This window comes from Dendrobates tinctorius, unplaced genomic scaffold (genome assembly GCF_039654945.1).
Source record: "Dendrobates tinctorius isolate UK_male_01 unplaced genomic scaffold, ASM3965494v1 ptg000171l, whole genome shotgun sequence".
Taxonomy (NCBI): Eukaryota; Metazoa; Chordata; class Amphibia; order Anura; family Dendrobatidae; genus Dendrobates; species Dendrobates tinctorius.
Window position 1 is genome coordinate 17291000 of NW_027361838.1, and position 19146 is coordinate 17310145.

The 19146-nt window shown below is 40.4% G+C and overlaps 1 protein-coding gene across 1 annotated transcript in view; it reads left to right on the forward strand.

Annotated features, from left to right (window-relative positions):
* Window positions 1-2812: 2812 nt before the first annotated feature.
* Window positions 2813-19146, forward strand: part of ARHGAP28 (Rho GTPase activating protein 28) — a 220369-nt gene continuing 204035 nt past the window's right edge. The window contains exon 1 of the mRNA XM_073550932.1: window positions 2813-3071. Within this exon, the coding sequence (XP_073407033.1) occupies window positions 2941-3071 (131 nt within the window). The 5' untranslated portion in view covers window positions 2813-2940. The remainder of the gene's footprint in view (window positions 3072-19146) is intronic.

The window sequence follows — 19146 nt, forward strand, 5'->3', positions numbered from 1 at the left end:
AAAACCAAGCAAAAAACGCGCAAAAACCGCAACGAAAACGCGAAGACAAAATAGGCGCGGTTTCTGGGACGGGAGTCAGGTTTTTGAGCAGAAATTTTCTGCTACGTGTGCACTTAGCCTAAAAGTAGCGGACACATTTGGTAGCCAAAATGGATTTTTTTTTTTCATTTAAATTATTTCAATCCAATTTATACAAGTATGCAGCATGATTTTACATATAGAAATATTACAATTCATTGTAATAAGCAAAACGAATAAGTAAAATTAAAATAATCATTAAAAAAGGGACGACATTGGACCAGACTACATTCAATATTCATTTTCTGGCAGCCCATCTTCTGCCAACATCAGCTATACAGTAAATCAGCCATCTGCCTCCTGTAGGCTCCCATGTTAAAATGGTATGATATTCGTTAATATATACGGTATTTTACTGAAAGATTATGACAAACTAGATGGAGGCCCGATTCTATCGCATTGCGAGGGCGGTAATATCATGATGGGGGCAGGTTGTGCAGTGTTGAGAATCTCTCCCCCCATGTGCTCACCCACCTATCCACTCTCTCTTTCCCCATGTTCTGATTTCCCCCGTCTGTGCTCTCTTCTTTGACCTGTCTACCCCATGTGCTATCCCCCTTGTCTGCCATCTCTCTCCTTCCTGTGCTGTGTTCTCCCCTCATGTGCTGTCCCATTTGAGCTGTCTCCCCCCTGTGCTCTGTCTCTCTCACCCCTGTGTCTGACCATGTACAGAACATACCACAGCTCCTGAGCAGGGGAGGAAGCAAAAGACAATGCTGACATTACAGCAGGAGATCGCAGAGGATACATTTTGTGAGGTAAAATATTGTTTAAAAACAGTCGGCAAAATATTTTACCTCACAAAATGTATCCTCTGCGATCTCCTGCTGTAATGTCAGTATTGTCTTTTGCTTCCTCCCCTGCCCAGGAGATGTGGTATGCTCCGTACACTGCCAGACACAGACAATTTTTTAAATGAACTTTCGTTCGTGGGAAACCCCTTTAATGTGACCGGCTTCCTCTGCCTGTAGACACGTCGCGTATCTGCCGCCGGGATCAGCCGAATGATTCACTGCGCCTGTGCGGAATTCGCGCAGGCGCAGTGTGACGGTGTTCTGCTGGTGGTACCGCGCAAGAGGCTGCGTGAGAGTGTGAGTGGTGTGTACGGTGTATAGAGTGTGTGTGGTGCAACAGTGTACCGCTGGTGGTAACGCACAATAGGTTGGTACCAGCAGCAGTTTCCATATTGAGACACCCATCACTTGACATCTGGACAGAACAGGAAATGAAAACATTACAAGGCAATTATATAAATAGATGCCCCTTATAAATCCCATCTCTCAGCCATTAGCAACTCATAGACTTCTATAGAAAAATTATATTGATTATAAATTCAGTAGCTCAAGATCTTTTACCCTTTAAAAAAAACCACTCCAAATATCTATTCTGCCCATTTTTCATATATGGCACCAATTTGATTTAGGTATTGTTAAATGCATACTATGAAAGCTCGTGAAGACGACCGTATTTCATCAGATCAGTATCGGACCAATGTTATTCTGTTGGGCTATGCACATCTGTTTATCAGAACGCACTCGTATTTGTGAGTCAATGAGTCGGTGGAAACCATTGGGCTGCACTCGGATGACATTTGAGTGCAGTCATATTTTCATGGACTGACAGAATGGAGAAGATGGAAATATTTTTTTTTTCTCCATCTTCTCTTCATCCAAGAAAATCAGATCACTCTGTGATCACAGTCTGATCAAAGTGTGATTAGCTGAATCAACCCGATTCTCTCGGATGACAGAATGCATGCTGGTAGCCTAAAGATGTCATTTTTGTGTAAATCAAGTAAAAAAAAAAATCAGTGGATAAGTTATTTAACTCTTTTAACAAATTCTATTACTCATCCAATGTGTCGCTTCCCACTAAGATGCTAGAACCAAAACAGCCTTTTATTCAGTGAAGATAACAGTAAAATCAGTGGTACGAGACCTTTCCTTTTACCTTTTTGGAGACTTCAGTTTACATAATAAAATAGTAATTATTCATGGACCTTTTTCTTTCTAGTCCATCCATAAAATCAGTGGTTCTAATATAACATTTATTAATGGTGTGTGAATGCCCATAATGATGTTCTCCACCTTATGCCCAGTAGAACTTGTCAAACTGGTAAAATCATAGAATCATAGAATGGGAGAGTTGGAAGGGACCTCCTGGGCCATCTGGTCCAACCCCCTGTTCAAAGCAGGATTCACTAAATCATCCCAGACAGATGTCTGTCCAGCCTCTGTTTGAAGACTTCCATTGAAGGAGAACTCACCACCTCTCATGGCAGCCTGTTCCACTCATTGATCGCTTTAACTGTCAAAAAGTTTTTTTGCTAATATCTAATCTGTGTCTCCTCCCATTCAGTTTCATTCCATTGCTTCTAGTCTTTCCTTGTGCAAATGAGAGTAAAGATGATCCTTCTACAGGGTTTCTTTTTTTTTCTTAAAATATTTCTTCGGTGCCAGGGGCCCAGTTCTCTGAAGTCTGTAGAACAAATTGTAGTTTTTAACGCATAAGAAACTGAGTTGAGAAGTGATGAGTTTTCCCCGGTGTCCCATGTCCCTAGTGTAGTGCATCCTCATCACCAGTGGGTGACAGCACAATGATGGTGAGGCCACAGCACAGAATCATGGAGAACACAAAGAGCTGCGGGCTGCTTCCTAGACACAGCACTTCCAGCAGTGGGGGCGGTGTTTTTGAACAGCAGCAAGTCTTGGTCTAGCATTAGGCAGTGTCCTGTCCTGCCCTCACCCCATTCTCTGGCTCTCTCATGACAAAGGCAGGCAGAGGGCACCCAGGGCTGCCATGTGTCTGTGACAGGCACCAGTCACTAGTGTGCTGGGAGGAGGACATGCATCTGCCCCTAGAATGGAGGTAAAGGACTCTGGCAGTGTGGTCCTGACAGGATACCATTCTTACACCACATCCAGGACACCGAGCGCAGAGGGCAGCACGGTGCCAGCGGCCATGCCAGGGAGCCGGTCCCCTCTCACCATCAGGTAACCAGCCCTTCTTTCTTTACTAATCAGATGGCAGGATAGAATCCTCAGTGATTCACTGATCCTTGCACTACAGAAAAGTTTTCTGCAGCCTGTACTGAGGCAGCTGTCACCACCAAGCACTCTACATAGGGGGGAATCACACTGATTTGTAGGTGCAAGGATTTTACATGGAACTTTTGTTTGGGGACATTTTCTACCATCTGAGTGCTTACACTGGTGAGGTGTGTGCTATCATTATTATGCTGGGGTGGGTCTTCAGTAAGGAAGGGAGATTGGAACTGGTTGTATTGTTACAAAGGTTTTGTTTGGGAAACAAGTCATTTGTAGAACTGGAAACATCTTGTAACGTTTTGGACGCAGAATGTTGAAACACTAAGGCTGTGTTCACACACAGCGTTTTTTTAGCGGTTTTTGCCGCGGTTTTCACAATAAAACCGCTAAAAAGAAGCTTCCCAGTCATTTCTATGCATTTTGCACTTTTTGTGCACATTGATGCGTTTTTTACCGCGTAAAAACCGCAGCATGCTCATTAATTTTGCGGATTTTTCCACGGTTTTGGCTTCTTCCATGCGGTTTGAAACCGCTGCGGAAAAAAACGCATCAAAACCGCGCAAAAAACGCCACGGAAAAATAGGTGCGGTTTCTGGGAAGGGATTCAGGTTTTTGAGCAGAAATTTTCTGCAACGTGTGCACTTAGCCTAATATTGATTCATAATGATTCAGAAAGCAATTGATTTGTCTATACATCTACAGTGTCTAGCTAGTTATCCTTCTATTTTCTCTTTTTCATCTATCTTTCTGCCTTACCAACATATGTAGTATGTATGTGTGTGTATATATGTGTGTGTGTGTGTGTGTGTATATATATATATATTATATTTATATACGCACTGTACTGTGGCCTTACAGCGCTTGGTTCTTGGGTTCAAATTCCACCAAAGACAACATCTGTAAGGAGATTGTATGTTCTCCCCGTGTTTGTGTGGGTTTCCTCTGGGTTCTCTGGTTTCCTCCCACATTTCAAAGACATACTGATGGGGAATTCAGGCTGTGAGTCCCAATGGAGACTGTGATATTGATGTCTGTAAAGCGCTGTGGAATTAATCGTGCTAGATAATTGAATAAAATGAATATATGAGATGTATATAATTGTAAGAGAAAAAATTCAGCTATCCAGGGTCAATGAAGCAGTAGAGGTGCCTTCATTCACCAAATTCTTGTGCAGATATTTAGACCCACATGTATGCAATGTGATTCAGTGCATAGATCTACTTTTATACTCAATCTACACATTGACTTTGGCTACAACGGAGATTGCGCGGCCAAAGATTGCTCGGTGCAGCAGTTACATCACAACATAATGCAAGTGAATAGGGTTGCATTGCGACCTCTGGGGTACTGCAACCTCTAGGGAGCCATAACCACGCCAAGCAAATCGAAAAAAGTCAGAACCAGTTACATTGTTTTGAACTTGCCTGTCATTGTCATGTGGCCCAAGAGATCACTATTTGATCCCATTGATTTGCATTATGAGACAATGTAAGGTTCAAATCCCACCAAGGACAACATCTGCAAGGAGTTTATACATTCCTTCCGTGTTTGCGTAGGTTTCCTCCGGGTATTGCAGTTTATTTCCACACTCTAAAAACATACTGATGGCCTATCCTTAGGACCAACACCTGGCAACTGCCTCAATCAGCTATTACCTGCGAAGTTCTCGAATGCTACCAGAACACTGAAGCTCCGCTATTTCCATGGTGGCCACAGTCGGATACTGTAGATCCTCCTCCTATTCCAGCAGTTTTGACAGAGCTGCTGTTTTCCTGCTGCATAAGAGAACGTCCGGCGGCTGCCAGTAATAGCTGATCAGTGGGGCTGTCCGGTGTCGCACTCCCACCGATCAAATATTGATGACTATCAAGACAAAATTAGTGAACAACCCATTTAAGTTAGATTTTTTGGCATAACGAGAATGTCAATGATATTTTGTATTCACTCGTTTATTATTAGTAGGTTCTTGATATAGTACATCTCTTTCTGCCATCTCACGTGTTAATCTGTCAATCATGAGCTGCAATGCCCCCCCAATGCATAGTATAAAATCTGTTAATCAACCCCGAGTGGATGAGGAGAGCTACCCTTCATGATAGGAAATTTAGATTGTGAGCCCCAGTGACAACAGTGAATATGATTTCTGTAAAGCGCTGGGGAATATGTCGCTCTATATAGGTAGTGCACAATAATAATGATTAGAATAATTTAGAGCAATATTATATATATATATATATATATATATATATATATATATATACACTGGACATATGTATTCTGGCACAACATGAGCTAGGCAGACAATTACCATAGTTTCAAACAGGAAACCTAAGTGACTGTCTGAGGAACACAAAGCCCCCTCTTTTGACTTCTGTTTACAGGATAGAAATCATGACTTTGTTCTCCTCCGACTAAAGGATTTGTTTGTGTCATGCCAGTAAGTTTGTCTTCATACATACATACATATACATACAGAATATATAGAAACCTATTTTTGGTTCTGAATAAAAAAGTGATTGCGTCAGAGGATTGGCATATTGATACTTTGATGAAGAACATATTTAGGAAGCTTTTCACATTACTTTAAAACAGAAAAAAAGATGACTATTGAGGAGTGACCACAAAACTGTCTCCAATTTCTAATCTTAACACATAACAGCTGTCCTGAAGTCATGGCTGGAACTTGCCATGTGTGCTGCTAGGGATCAGCATCCATGTTCCATAGAGGGTTTATTAGCTCAGCTTGTGGCCTCCTGGAATGTGAAACATACAAAGGGAATTACACTATATTTCATCAAATGTTCTTAGAATTAAACTAAAGGAAACTTAAGGCTTTGATCCATTGGCTCCAGATGAAGTTTGATTATTTTTTTTTGGACCTTGAAATCAAATACAAATGGGTTAATGTGATAAGGAATACCAAGTAAGATTGGCTGGAACCAGTTAGGTACATATAACTGTAATCTAAGAAATCAATGCACTAATACATGTCAGTAATAATGGCTAGAAAAATCATTTGCACGAAACTTTAGTTTTTGGGGAGTAGGTATTTGAGATATTTTGCAAAGGTTATCTTGTAGGGTATGCCCCATAAGGAACACAACTCAGTGTTCGCAATAGATTCTCTGCCCTCTTTGTAATCCTACGTATGTAACACTTGACATTCAATGCAAGCTGCTGTATAGGCATTTCTTTGTACTGTACAAAGTACCAAGTTATTCATGACACCACTCCACGTAGACACTGCCATGTCAGAGAGGAAATGGGAAATATCCCATTTTTGAAGGACTATAAGTGAATACGGTTTTGGTGATGAGATTAGAATGACCTTAGCCTGATTTTTACAACATATTTTACTTCCAATGGTGCTAAAGTGTAGTAATTTATCTATAGCATATCCATAGTAACATAGTAAGGCCAAAAAAAGACATTTGTCCATCCAGTTCAGCCTATATTCTGTCAGAATAAATTCCAAGATCTTGTCCTTCTAAAGAACCTAATACCTGTAAGATACAATATTCTTATGCTCCATAGTGTGCGGCATGAGATATGAGATAGTAAGTTAAATGCAATAAATGGTTTTGGCTAAAATAAATACCTCTTTTACTTGGCGATGTTTCCACGTTTGACATATACTATATCTCCTTCATCACAATAAGCAAGTCCTAATGCAGCAAACGAGAGGTCTCCCTTGAAGTGCTAACTACACCTACCGTTGTCTGTGAGATTAGCTGGTGACTCTTTTTTTGTCAGCAAGGATGAGGTTCATAGTGATCTGGTCCAGTGGCCATGAAGTGCTCCCTTGGTCTGGACCAAGTTACTGCAAATCCTTTTCCTCTTTCCCCAGCTATATACATAATTCTTTGTCCCCAACGCTATAATTCATGGGAAAACGCCATTAAAAGGTACATGTCACATCAGACGATGATATTACCCTGTAGATATAGAGTTAATCTGCAGGTTAATAGCATTTGGATGGTGCTCTTCAATCATACTGAAAGTGCGCCAACCGGGAGAAATTGAACCTTATTTCTTCTGGGAACTGCCAGATTTCAATCATGCCGCCGAGGCTACAGTCACTGCTCGCATCACTTTGCTATAGGCACACTCCGACACTGACAGCTGGCATTGCACTCACTCACTGCCGAGTACTGGTGCACTGCACTTTCAGTATGGCAGCTGGGCACTTTCCTACTGCTATTAACCTGCGGATTAACTCTATATCTGCAGGTTAATATGCATTATCTGATGTGACAGGGTCCCTTTGAATAGAAATGAGGCACCCTCATCTTAAAGGGGTTGGACACTACCTTTATATTCATGGCCCATCATTAGGACCAACACCCGGCACCCCCCCAATCAGCTGTTACCAGCTATCGAAGTTCTCGAATACTACCAGAACAACGCAATTACACTATTTCTATAGTGGCCACAGCTGGGTAAAGCGGTTTTGACTGAGCTGCTGTATTCCAGCAGCATAAGAGAACTTCTGGCCGCCGCCAGTAATAGCTGATCAAATGAGGTGTCGGGTGTTGCACTCCTACCAATCAAATATTGATGACCATCAATGCAAAAATAGTGTCCAACCACTTTAAAGCTAGATTTCTTTGGCAGATCAAGTAAGTCAATCAAATTTTGGATTCCGTTATTTGTTATTAGTAGGTTCTTGATACAGTTTATTTCTTTCTGACATCTTACTTGTTAGTCTGTCATTCATGAGCTGCCCCCCCCCCTTGCAGAGTATTAAATGTGTCAATCAACCCCGGGTGGGTGAGGGGAGCTACATTATGAATTTGAGGACTGCTGCAGAAAACTAAGGGTTATATGATAACATTAAGTAATATATCATGGTCCTGCCACACAGTATTGGTTAATAGCTTCCCTGTCAAAAAACTAAGCGTCAATTCTGCTACTGGAACAAAACATTTACAGTAAGCCTTTAGCCTATCCCAGTGCATAATATCCTCTATTCACTAAATTGCAGATATGACTTGGAAACGATAGGAGAAAGAAGCAGCTGTCAGGACATTCTACACCAGTGGGGTGCACAGATTTCATTTAAAAGAAACTTGGTTGGAAATCCGTTGACATTTTGCAGGGCAGAAGGAGCTTGGTTTTTGGTTAGGCCATATTCACAAATGTACCAATAACCTGTAGAAAATCTCATTCACAGACAGTAAAGAAATTTGTTCAGATTTAGGGTTAAGTTGCTGAAGAAGAAAAAAAAGAAATGTTCTATTCTACTGCAGATTTGTTCATGGTTTTACAACAGATTTTTGCAGAGTTCAAAGTCTGCACCATGTGAACATACCCAAAGATGAGCTGAGCTTCTTTCTGTGAATCTTTTCAAGCCTTTGGTAAATAGAAGCTAATTCTCACTGCCAGACTTTGGACAGAGTAAAATGCATTTTATACACACCTTTACATTTATTTAGCACTTTTATGTTATGTGTGGATTATTACACTACATTTACATAGAAATAACACTATAATCCTGACCTGCCCCATCATCAGATAATTTAGGAATCTCTGTCATTGGACGGCTAAGGCTGCATTTGAACAGCTTGATCACAGAGCTACATATAAGCTTTAATAGCTTGTTTAGACCGACAGGCCACACTTTCATGGGCACAGTACGATTGTTAATATTATTATTATTTATTTATATAGCACCATTGATTCCATGGTGCTGTACATGAGAAGGGGTTACATACAAATTACAGATATCACTTACAGTAGACAAACTTACAATGACAGACTGATACAGAGGGGAGAGGACCCTGCCCTTTTGGGCTTACATGCTACAGGATGGTGGGGAAGGAGACAGAAGGTAGGGGGGTTGCAGCAGTTCCGGTGTTGGTTGAGGTGATATCTCCAGTAGTGGTGAGGAGGTAGTGGGGTCATTGCAGGCTGTAAGCTTTCTTGAAGAGGTGGGTTTTCAGGTTCCGTCTGAAGGATCCGAATGTGGTTGATAGTCGGACATGTTGGGGCAAAGAATTCCAGAGGATGGGGGCTATTCGGGAGAAGTCTTGGAGGCGGTTGGGTGAGGAGCGAATAAGTGTGGAGGAGAGAAGGAAGTCTTCGGAGGATCGGAGATTACGTGAGGGAAGGTATCGGGAGATTAGTTCAGAGACATATGGGGGAAACAGGTTATAGATGGCCTTGTAGGTCAGTATTAGTAATTTGAACTGGATACGCTGAGGGAATGGAAGCCAGTGAAGAGATTTGCAGAGGGGAGAAGCGGAGTAGTAGCGAGGAGAGAGATGGATTATTTGGGCAGCAGAGTTAAGGATGGACTGGAGAGGTGCGAGGGTGTTTGCAGGGAGTCCACAGAAAAGGATGTTGCAGTAGTCGAGGCGGGAGATGATGAGGGCATGCACAAGCATTTTAGTAGATTGAGGGTTGAGGAAAGGACAGATTCTGGAAATATTTTGGAGCTGGAGGCAACAGGAGGCAGAAAGAGCTTGGATGTGTGGTTTGAAGGACAGGGCAGAATCAAGGGTTACTCCAAGGCAGCATATGCAAGCGTAAAGCGTACGTATGTCGTTGCGTACGCTTGCATTTCCATAGCGAGTAATGAGGTTTTTTTTACGCACGTCATCCACAGTCATCCACATCCGGATGACTGCGGATATTTGACGCCGCAAAAAATGCGACAAGATGCCGTCGGCGCGCCCCGCTGCACACTGCGAAAAGACGCAACTGTACACAAACGCACCCGAACGCATACAAACGCATGTCCCTGCATACCCCATGTTAAAGAAAGGTACGCAGGACGTATGCGGATGTATGCGCGCGCATCAAACGCAGCGGACTAAACCGCAAATGTGAACCTAGCCTAACACTTCCATTGCAGAATTATTGTAAATAAGACCTCAGTATCCCCATCTCATTTTTTCTAAATAAATGCTTGTCTATTATGTGTTGATGTAGGTTACAATGAGAATTAATAACTTGGAGTCATTCAGTTTATTTGCCTTTAATAAATGAAACAAATTCTTGACAGGGTCATTGGAGCTTTCACAAACCCATTGTGAACAGATCCCAAGGAATACTATTGATATTTAGGTGTTTTGTATGATAAAAATAGTGCTGTGATCACTTCTATGCAGAGTAGACAAAATACTTCTCTGACGTGCACAGCATGAGATGCATGTACAGAGCATTGTCCAGTCGATACATTCTTTGGTGATAGTGGTGCAGTAAACAGATGAGTGAACCTGAACTATAAAGTTCCAGACTCGTGCTGGTCACCTAATGTCTGGGGCTGAACTTCGAACACTGACTTCTCTCGGATGTCTGTTTTACAGTTCGGGAGTTCAGGGTGGAGAGAGAGAGAGAGATTTCCCTGCTTCAAAGTTTGGGTCCCCATTGATTGTTAGGACCAAGATATTATTAGCAGCATATAGCAGCCCCTATAAGAGATAAAAAAAACTTCATGAAATAATAATTACCTTTTAACTACTTGAGTCAAAAAAGTAATTATCAATAGAACTTTTAAGGCTTAGAAGGGGTTTTCTAGGCCCAAAAAAAAATAAAAAATAACCACCCTGATAGGTTACTTTTAGCTCATCTTCAGTCCCCAGACGTCATTCTTGTAGTTTATTTTTACTTTCACATACAGAACTCATTTTGTTCCACAGCTACAAAGCACCAACTAGAGACTTTTATATAGGCTAAAGATGGATAATTTGCTGCTTACAGTTTCTCCTTAATATTTCTCCCACTTCACCTAGTTTGTACTGTTCTGATACTGTCCCCAAGTCAGTAATGTTACAGTTACTGACACTGACTGGCTTAGCGTACTGTAGGGGAGCAATAAGTCATATGATGTAGTTATTTATTTTATTTTAATGTGTTGTATCACCATTGAAAAAACTGCTTGTTGTGTATGGAGTCTGCAATGTGCTCTCCCTTCTTTCTCTCCTCTTGTGTATATCAGCTAAAGTCCCCCACGACATCACCATTCAATGCACAAGGCAGAGATGCTGGCTGAGGCTTTCAAAGCACAGACAGGAAATTTTTTTTGTACTGTGTTCTTTAGATCTAAGGTGTAACATTTCTTCTTGTGGAGAGTGACTGGCATGTCAAAGTGAGGAGACATAGGGTATGTTTCCATGTTCAAGAAACGGCAGCGCTTTGGATGCAGCACATGCCCCCTCCGTCCAAAGCGCTGCCGGCTTTGTACGCGAGGTGATTCCGCACGTGTTCATTGAACCTTGCGGATTCGCCACGTCTTATACATAGACTGTGATATTTATCTTGCGGAGACACGCCGCATGTCCGGTTATGCTTTGAACGCATAGCGGAGATGGGATTTCATAAAATCCCCTCCACTATGCTGTAACATCTGGACGCTGCGGATTGGACACTGCGGCTGTATGCAGCATCCAATCTGCAGCAAATACTGAAAGTGGAAACATACCCTTATAGCCATGCTTCGTCTGGAAAGTGCCATCTATTGGAAGTAGCAATCCTAAAAGTCAATATCGACCCTTTAACGATGCTTCCTACATGACTTGGGATAAAAGCCAAACCAGAATCTCAATTTGCAGACTAGAGCTCTAGTCCACTTCCTTTCTGAAGAGACAATTTTCCCCACTATTTGAAGACCCAGGGACATCTCTAGTATAGAGACATGAGAATTTCAAGAGGTTGTTTATAAAAGGCCTTTCAAGCATTCTCTCTAAACATTCTCTTTGTACATTTATTATGTCTGTTTCCATGGTTAAATACCTAGCATAGCAGATAGTGGATCACAATACTTACAGGATATGTGCAGTATGTCAGGTTGAATTCTCATCTATTCTTCCCAAGCAAAATGGATGGAGACACCATTATCTAACTTGGCTTTACAAATAAAAGCTGTTTTCTTGACGGGAACAGTGAAAATTATGCTCATCAAGCAAAATAAAGACCTACAACTCTGTAATGAGCCACTATCAGTGATTTTGAAGTCAATGATATGGTCTGATCAATATCATCATTACAACCATTTATATCTAGTGATTATTGCTTTGGTACTTGGTTTTATCAGTGTAAAAATCAATACTTGTGAGCTCCGCTTTAGAAATCTCAGGATAGCTCCCCTGAGAATAACAAAGAAACGTCTATATTATATTGGCTTGCCTCTTGTCATATGCCTTCCTTGTTTAATTGCCTCCTCTATTCCTTGTCTGGATGCACTGTGGATGTGCAGTCCACTTTTGTTCTTCTAGATTTCTTAAGGTCCCATTTAGACAGGCCGACAGTGCCCTTTAAATAACTGCCGATGAGCTACATGAAAGCTGTTTGGTGGTTTTGTAACGGCCGGTTTAGACATTTAAAATTATACCCGCAAAATAAAAAAAAAAAAAAAAAGCAAAAAACATTAAGTATGCTGTAAAATAATAAAAATAAAGTTTAGTCATTTTACTGATTTCCTGCCTCTCCTCTTTTTAAAGCCGCTTAATTCCCCCGCCAGTCTCCATATTTCCTGTTTGTTTAGGATGGACATGTCAGTGCTGCAGCCAATCACTGCTTGCAGTGATGACCAGGGCAGTCTTAGAAGAGGATGAGTAAAGCGAGTATACTCCATTTTTAATATTTTACAGCATTCTTTAAAAAAAAAAAAAAGAGTTACTAAGATATTCTATCATGGTGTAATCACTGGAAACCTCACTGATCACAAGAACTAAGCAGCAATGGTGTTCTACTTACTTCAACCAGACACAGCATTTGGATGAGAGCATCTCTGTCCTATATCGCAGGCCAGACCCATTCCGCTGTTTTCCTCTGATTGGTGAGGCCTATATTGATAATAGACCTATTGTATATAATCAGCACTGAAAAATACAGAACTTCTTTATATAAGTAGAAATTCATTATCTCCCTACTGTAGCTCACAAATAAAATTATTTTATTATAGTGTTGTGCATACAGAGCTTAGAAAACAAAATCCTCCATAATTGCCCTGCAGGGATGCAGTGCTTTGGTACCAAAGATACAGTCTGTTATATAATGCAACTTCCTCGCAGCTGTCCTGCATTATTGTTAGAAGACTGTTACTGGTGATACTGCACTAAATAGAAAAGCCAATGTTATGCGCTCATGACAGACATATGTGGCTAGAAAATCTATAGTAAACCAGTTGTCAAGACGAGACCTTGATGAACCACAAAGCTGATGACTGAAAATAATTAGTGTTTACAACAGAAGCTTTTACATGTTCAAGATCAATAACCTCGGTGACATGAATCCAATGTGAATGAATCATAGAGTTAATATAAACTGTCCCTTTTTTATCGTGCTGGCTGTAGTTGTCCCAACTATCATGATTAAAATAGTTTCCTAGTTTCCTTGTGTGCTAATGTTTACCTTTTTAATGTAAACCGTATTATTTTACTTTTTACACAATTGCAATGTTGATTTACAGAACCTATATCAGTGCATGACAAATGCCTCCTATGTACCTATGATTGCAATCACGTCAAACTGATAAGAGCAGGTTAGTGAAATGGAAAGCAATGTCATCCCGTAAATATGTGAAATATCTGTACAATGTAAGCAGACTACTATATTGGCAAAAAACCTCAACACATTAGCTCTTGAGAAACCAGCTAGTTTCTTTAAAATAATAGATATTTATTTAAATAGAATCAAGTGCTTTCCGATCTTGCACAGTGTGCCTCTATGAAGCAGTGACACACACCCGACTTAAGAAGATCAGTGATGAGAGGGGAAGAAGCCGTGTGCATGCACAAGGTAAGCATAGCACTTGCGATGATGCCGGCTCTTGTAAGTTTTGTTTTCAAGCCCACAGGGGTGTGACGACATGCTAAGTGGGCTGACTAGTCTGTGGAACTAACTTCCTCTTAACTAGTCAAAGCTCTCATTTACATATCATAAACGGACTTTAGAAATACTTTTTCTAATGATTTGTTTATATGTAATGTAATACAGGGACTGTTATGCAGGGAATTTATATATGCAGACACAACTGATATGACTAGAGATGAGCAAACCCAACCTTAAAAGTTCGGGTTCATAGCGGACAGTTAGTATCCGGTGGTAAACGCTGAACAGGAACTTCTCTGGGAAGTCCGTTGCAATGTTGGAAGTTCCCAGAGAAGAGGGAAAGAGAGAGAATTTTTTTGCCCAAAAGTTTGGGTCGTCATTATTTTCAAAGGGGTTCGGTTTCTGGGTCAAGTTTGGGTAAAGGTCTGGTACCAAAACCAAACTTTGGAATAAAGTTTGGATCAGGTGTCATGATACCAGTGCTGGGTGACCGGCACTTCTGGGGTTAATGTTCTGATCTCAGTGCAGACTCTCACCTGCACACCTGGGACCTATTATGGTGGCCTCTCCTTGGTTCTGGGGAGGCTTCTTATAGCCTCAGGAAGCTCCCACCCCCGTCAGTTATACTTTCGCCCTTGGCATTGTATGGTGACCCCTGAGTGTGTTTGTGCTGTGTTCTGGTTGCATGATTCTCTGTGTATGACTCAGTCTGTTCTCTGGATATTGCTTTGGATTCTGCTTGGTACCTTCTACGTCTGTTTGGTTTTTGATCTCTGCTTGGCCCTCACTATCCGTTCTGTCTCATCCCTGGTACTGTACTGATATCTTGTTTATGACCTTTTGCTTTGTCTGACCTTCCGTCTGTTTATCCCTCCTGTACCTCGCTTGCCTGTATTGTGCTTGACCACTGCTTTGCCTGACTCTGAGGTTTCTACTTTCTCTGGAAGCAGGACGCTAAGCCCTGCCCCCTTGCAGTCACATGACCATAGGTCCTGTGCCAGCTTGCTAAACTTCTACATTCAGGTCCTGTGCATCTTTATTTTCCGGCTGTTCTTGTCCCCAGGGGTCCCTACAGTGCGGGTGAGTCCCTGCTTAGTGGAGGCTGTACGCCGGCGCTGTCAGGACCCTGACATTAGGTACCAGAATCCAAATGTCCATGGATCCGCTCATCAACTAGGGATGAGCGGACCTGAACTTAAAATTTTAACGTTCATAGGGGTACAGTTACTGTCTGGTGCTTAACACTGAACACGGACTGTACTCAGAAGTCCATTGCAATGTTCAGAGTTCTGTGGGAAGTCTGTTGCAGAGAGAGAACATTTTCTGGTTCAAAAGGCTGTGTCCCCATTGTTTTCAATGGGGCTTGGTTTCTAGCTCAAGTTTAAGTGCAGTTCTGGTACCCGAGCGGAACTTTATTTCAAACTACATAAAGTTACAGGAAAGATATATATCTTTGTACCGGGTTAGCCAGTAGATAGAAAACTATTTAGGACTCTCAATTCTAAATATTTTACATAAAGTTAAGCAGTCAACTTTGTGAAAACCAAAATTTGTGTCATTTTCAAAACTTTTGCAATTTCGGTCCATTATTAAATCCAAACTATGTCCTTATTTCAGGAAATTGTTTATGGTTATGTATGATTTGCGTTGTCATATAATTGGATAATGTCTCATTTTAGGATTAGGATTATCTTGGGGTTTAGTTGGTATTTGACTATTTTGAGTCATTGATCCCTGTTATGTAGTATTTATCAGGTTTGCTCGTTTTAGAACTCTCAATTATCATTCTATCCAAAAAACTGGTCTTTAATAATTCAGATGTTTCCTGGATATGTGCCTCTCACCTCTCCAGTGATTCCATTGCACTCCATCTGTGCTGTTACACTTGTTTGGTGTGCTGGCCAATCAGTTGCCTTTGGCTTTGATTGTCTTTGATCATACTAGGCTGTATATGATGGGGTGTGGCATGAGTAGAGATCTGTCCATACTGATATTAAGCATCAGCAGATCTTTATAGAGGAAGATATGGCTCCCCGGTTTAGAGATGTTTTTAATTATATATGAGGGACACATGGGGATGGTCTGGCAAATTGAAAACAATATGTGCCAGGACAGGTTTAATCCAATGCTGGGGGCAGGTGCATATGGCTAAATGTGTTTCGGAATCCCTTTTAGATTCCATTTTCAGTAACAGTAAAATCTTAATTCTTATATTGTACCTGTAAAAAAGGAGACGCAAACTGTTTAAAAAGCTATATCAGCTCGTGGGGCAGTAGAAATCTGCGGGAAAATGTACATATTTTAGATTTCGCCAATCTATGGCATCAGTCTAGATTGAAAGGATCCACTTGGCTATGATGACTTTGGTCCACTAAAGAGCACCGAAAGTCTGATATGTTTATGCAGGACAGCAAGTACTGAACATAGGAATAAAATAGTCACAATTACGATTACGTTTTATCATCATACAGTGTCATGTTAATGGGAGAACATCCCTTGTTCACATAAGGTGATGTAGTGACAATAAATATCATTTTTTTTCAGTCAGATCATTTTTTATTATTAAGATATATTCACATTTTAATTTTGTTTTTAGAAACCATCAAAACTAAATAAAACAAACACACAATTAGAAAAAGCATAAGTCATTACAAACCAAATAAAAACTGGTTCATGTTAATATTCATCGTAGGTATTATCATTTGCTTACTATAATTTATATACCTGAATACAAATATAAATGAAAATCATCTGTTTGCTTGTGTATTGCATTAAAATACAGAGAATTATAACATTTACCTATAGGACCCTTTTGTTTTCCAAACCTAAAATCTAACACTGTGGGTATGTGAGTTAATGGTAGGATATCCCTCATTCACAAGGGGTGATGTACTGACAACAACTATCATCTTTACACCCCCATAAATTATGCAATCACCCGACAAACACGCTTTTAGCGCTGTTGTTTTTGCACAGTTCCCTAATATATAAGTAAAGGTACACATTATTAGTGTAGTTAGTCATATTATCAGAATATTATCTCTGAGTCTACATATCATATTTATACAGTATGAGATGTTACAGATCAGAGACCGCAAAAAGGAAGGATGAGGCTGTCTGTCATGAGCGTCAAAGAAGCATTTCGGCACCAAAAAGAAGGTCATGTCCCTTTGAGAAGAATGCCCACCCTAAATGGGTGTGGGCGAAGGAGAAGCTACCACCCTTGCAGCCTGACCACAAGAAATGGGTGGAGCAGCGAGAAATGACCCCACCCACGAATGGGTGGAACCCAGAAGGTGAGATGCTATTACTTACCATGGACAGAAGGAGCATGGCGTTCCACGGCAGCATCGACCACCAGGATTGGAGGCAATCCAAGGTCATACGTGAATACAAATATAAATGAAAACCATCTGACTGCTCGTGTATTGCAGAGAATTATAGCATTTACATGTGTGACACCCCAGAGTCACCCCAAAATCTAACACTGTGGGTATGTGAATTAATGGTAGGATATCCCTTGATCACACAGGGTGATGTACTGACAAATACTATGACCTTTACACCGCCATAAATGATGCAGTCACCCGACAAACAAGCTTTTAGTGCTGTTGCTTTTGCACAATTCCCTAATATATAAGTAAAGGTACACATTATTAGTGTAGTTAATCATATTATCAGAATATTATCTCAGTCTACATATCCTATTTATACAGTATGAGTTGTTACAGATCAGAGGGCCTGAAACAGAACTATGGTTGTGAGATTTGTCTGGGTATAAGAACAAGGCTTTCCCAGACACAGCCTACATATATTGTCATTTTTTCCAAAAGCGGTAACTAGGAATGTGGTTGGCGCCAAGGACATCTCATTCTTTTCCTTTGATATCCCACAATTCTAAATTATAGTTAATGAAGTTTATGGGAATGTATTGTTATGGCAGCACAAAAGATAAATTTTACGTTGTGGTTGTAATTTTGGTACAGAAGATATCTAAAGTATGATACATGGAATAGGTGTGTGCATTTTTGTAACATAGGTGCCATAAATGTACATGTATACTGCTATAACGTGTGTAGGTTCTTTTTGTTATAAAGTAGATTTCTTATAAATCCTATATTTTTGTTCTGGTTCAAGAGTGTCAGGGACCTTAGTAACAAGATCACTCTCTCTAACGTGACAGGGCATGATATAAAATCCAAACCTTGAGAAGAATGTAAAATAGTATAATACATGGGAGAAGAAATAGACCAAGATTTGTTGAATATATAGAAAGGAATAGGGAATGGGAGAAGTCGGCTCACCATTTGCAGTCTCTTTCCAAGATTGAGTTCCACGCACGGATCCGCCTTGGCTTGGGCGTGCAAGTTCCAGAGAATGAAGAAAAAAAAGGTACTCCAAGCGTAGAAAAATATAAAACTTTGTCTTTAATGGAAAAAAATCTTCATGGTTTTTAAGCCTCCAGTCTGACAATCTATACTAACAATGATTAAGACCGGAGTGTCGAAACGCGTCGGTTGGTAGCTCTCTGGACTCTACATGTTGTCCATATTGTGTCTGTTTTTATGATTTTTTTCCACAAAAGACAAAGTTTTATATTTTTCTACACTGGAGCACCTTTTTTTTCTTCCTTCATTCTCTTGAGATTTGTTGAATGGTCCATCTCTACAGCCTGTATTCTTGTTTCACCCACTGATGTCACCCAGGTAAAATAAAGCAGCATATTACTTTTTCTTCGCATACAAGACCAACATCAGAAAGTGTGGAGTTATGGTTTCTTTCAATCAATTACAAGCTTGCCCACCCTAAATTCTCCATTAATTTGACACATTTGGTTACATAATAACACATAGTATAAACACCTCCAGGCAGAACCTCTCAGAATCATGCTTACTTTTTTCAAAGTTGGCTATCTCAAGTTACTAATATATATATTATGTCAAGCTAAGAGAAAATATAAGGAAGGAAGAATAATCTTTAAAGTGACCTAAACTTACAGAATTTCAGACTTTGACATATTTATAGAATTGTAGCTTTCTCTTCACATAGCGTAAGTATTTCATCACTTGATGATTGTGATGATTAAGTTCATTATTATATGGTAAGGTCAATAAAAATATTTGTTTATGTATTGTCAACTAAACTACCATACAGCCTTAATTTTTACATGAATATTGCTATGTAGATATTTGTCTAAAAGCTTATTCACACATATATATATAAATAAATGACGCATTAATCGACC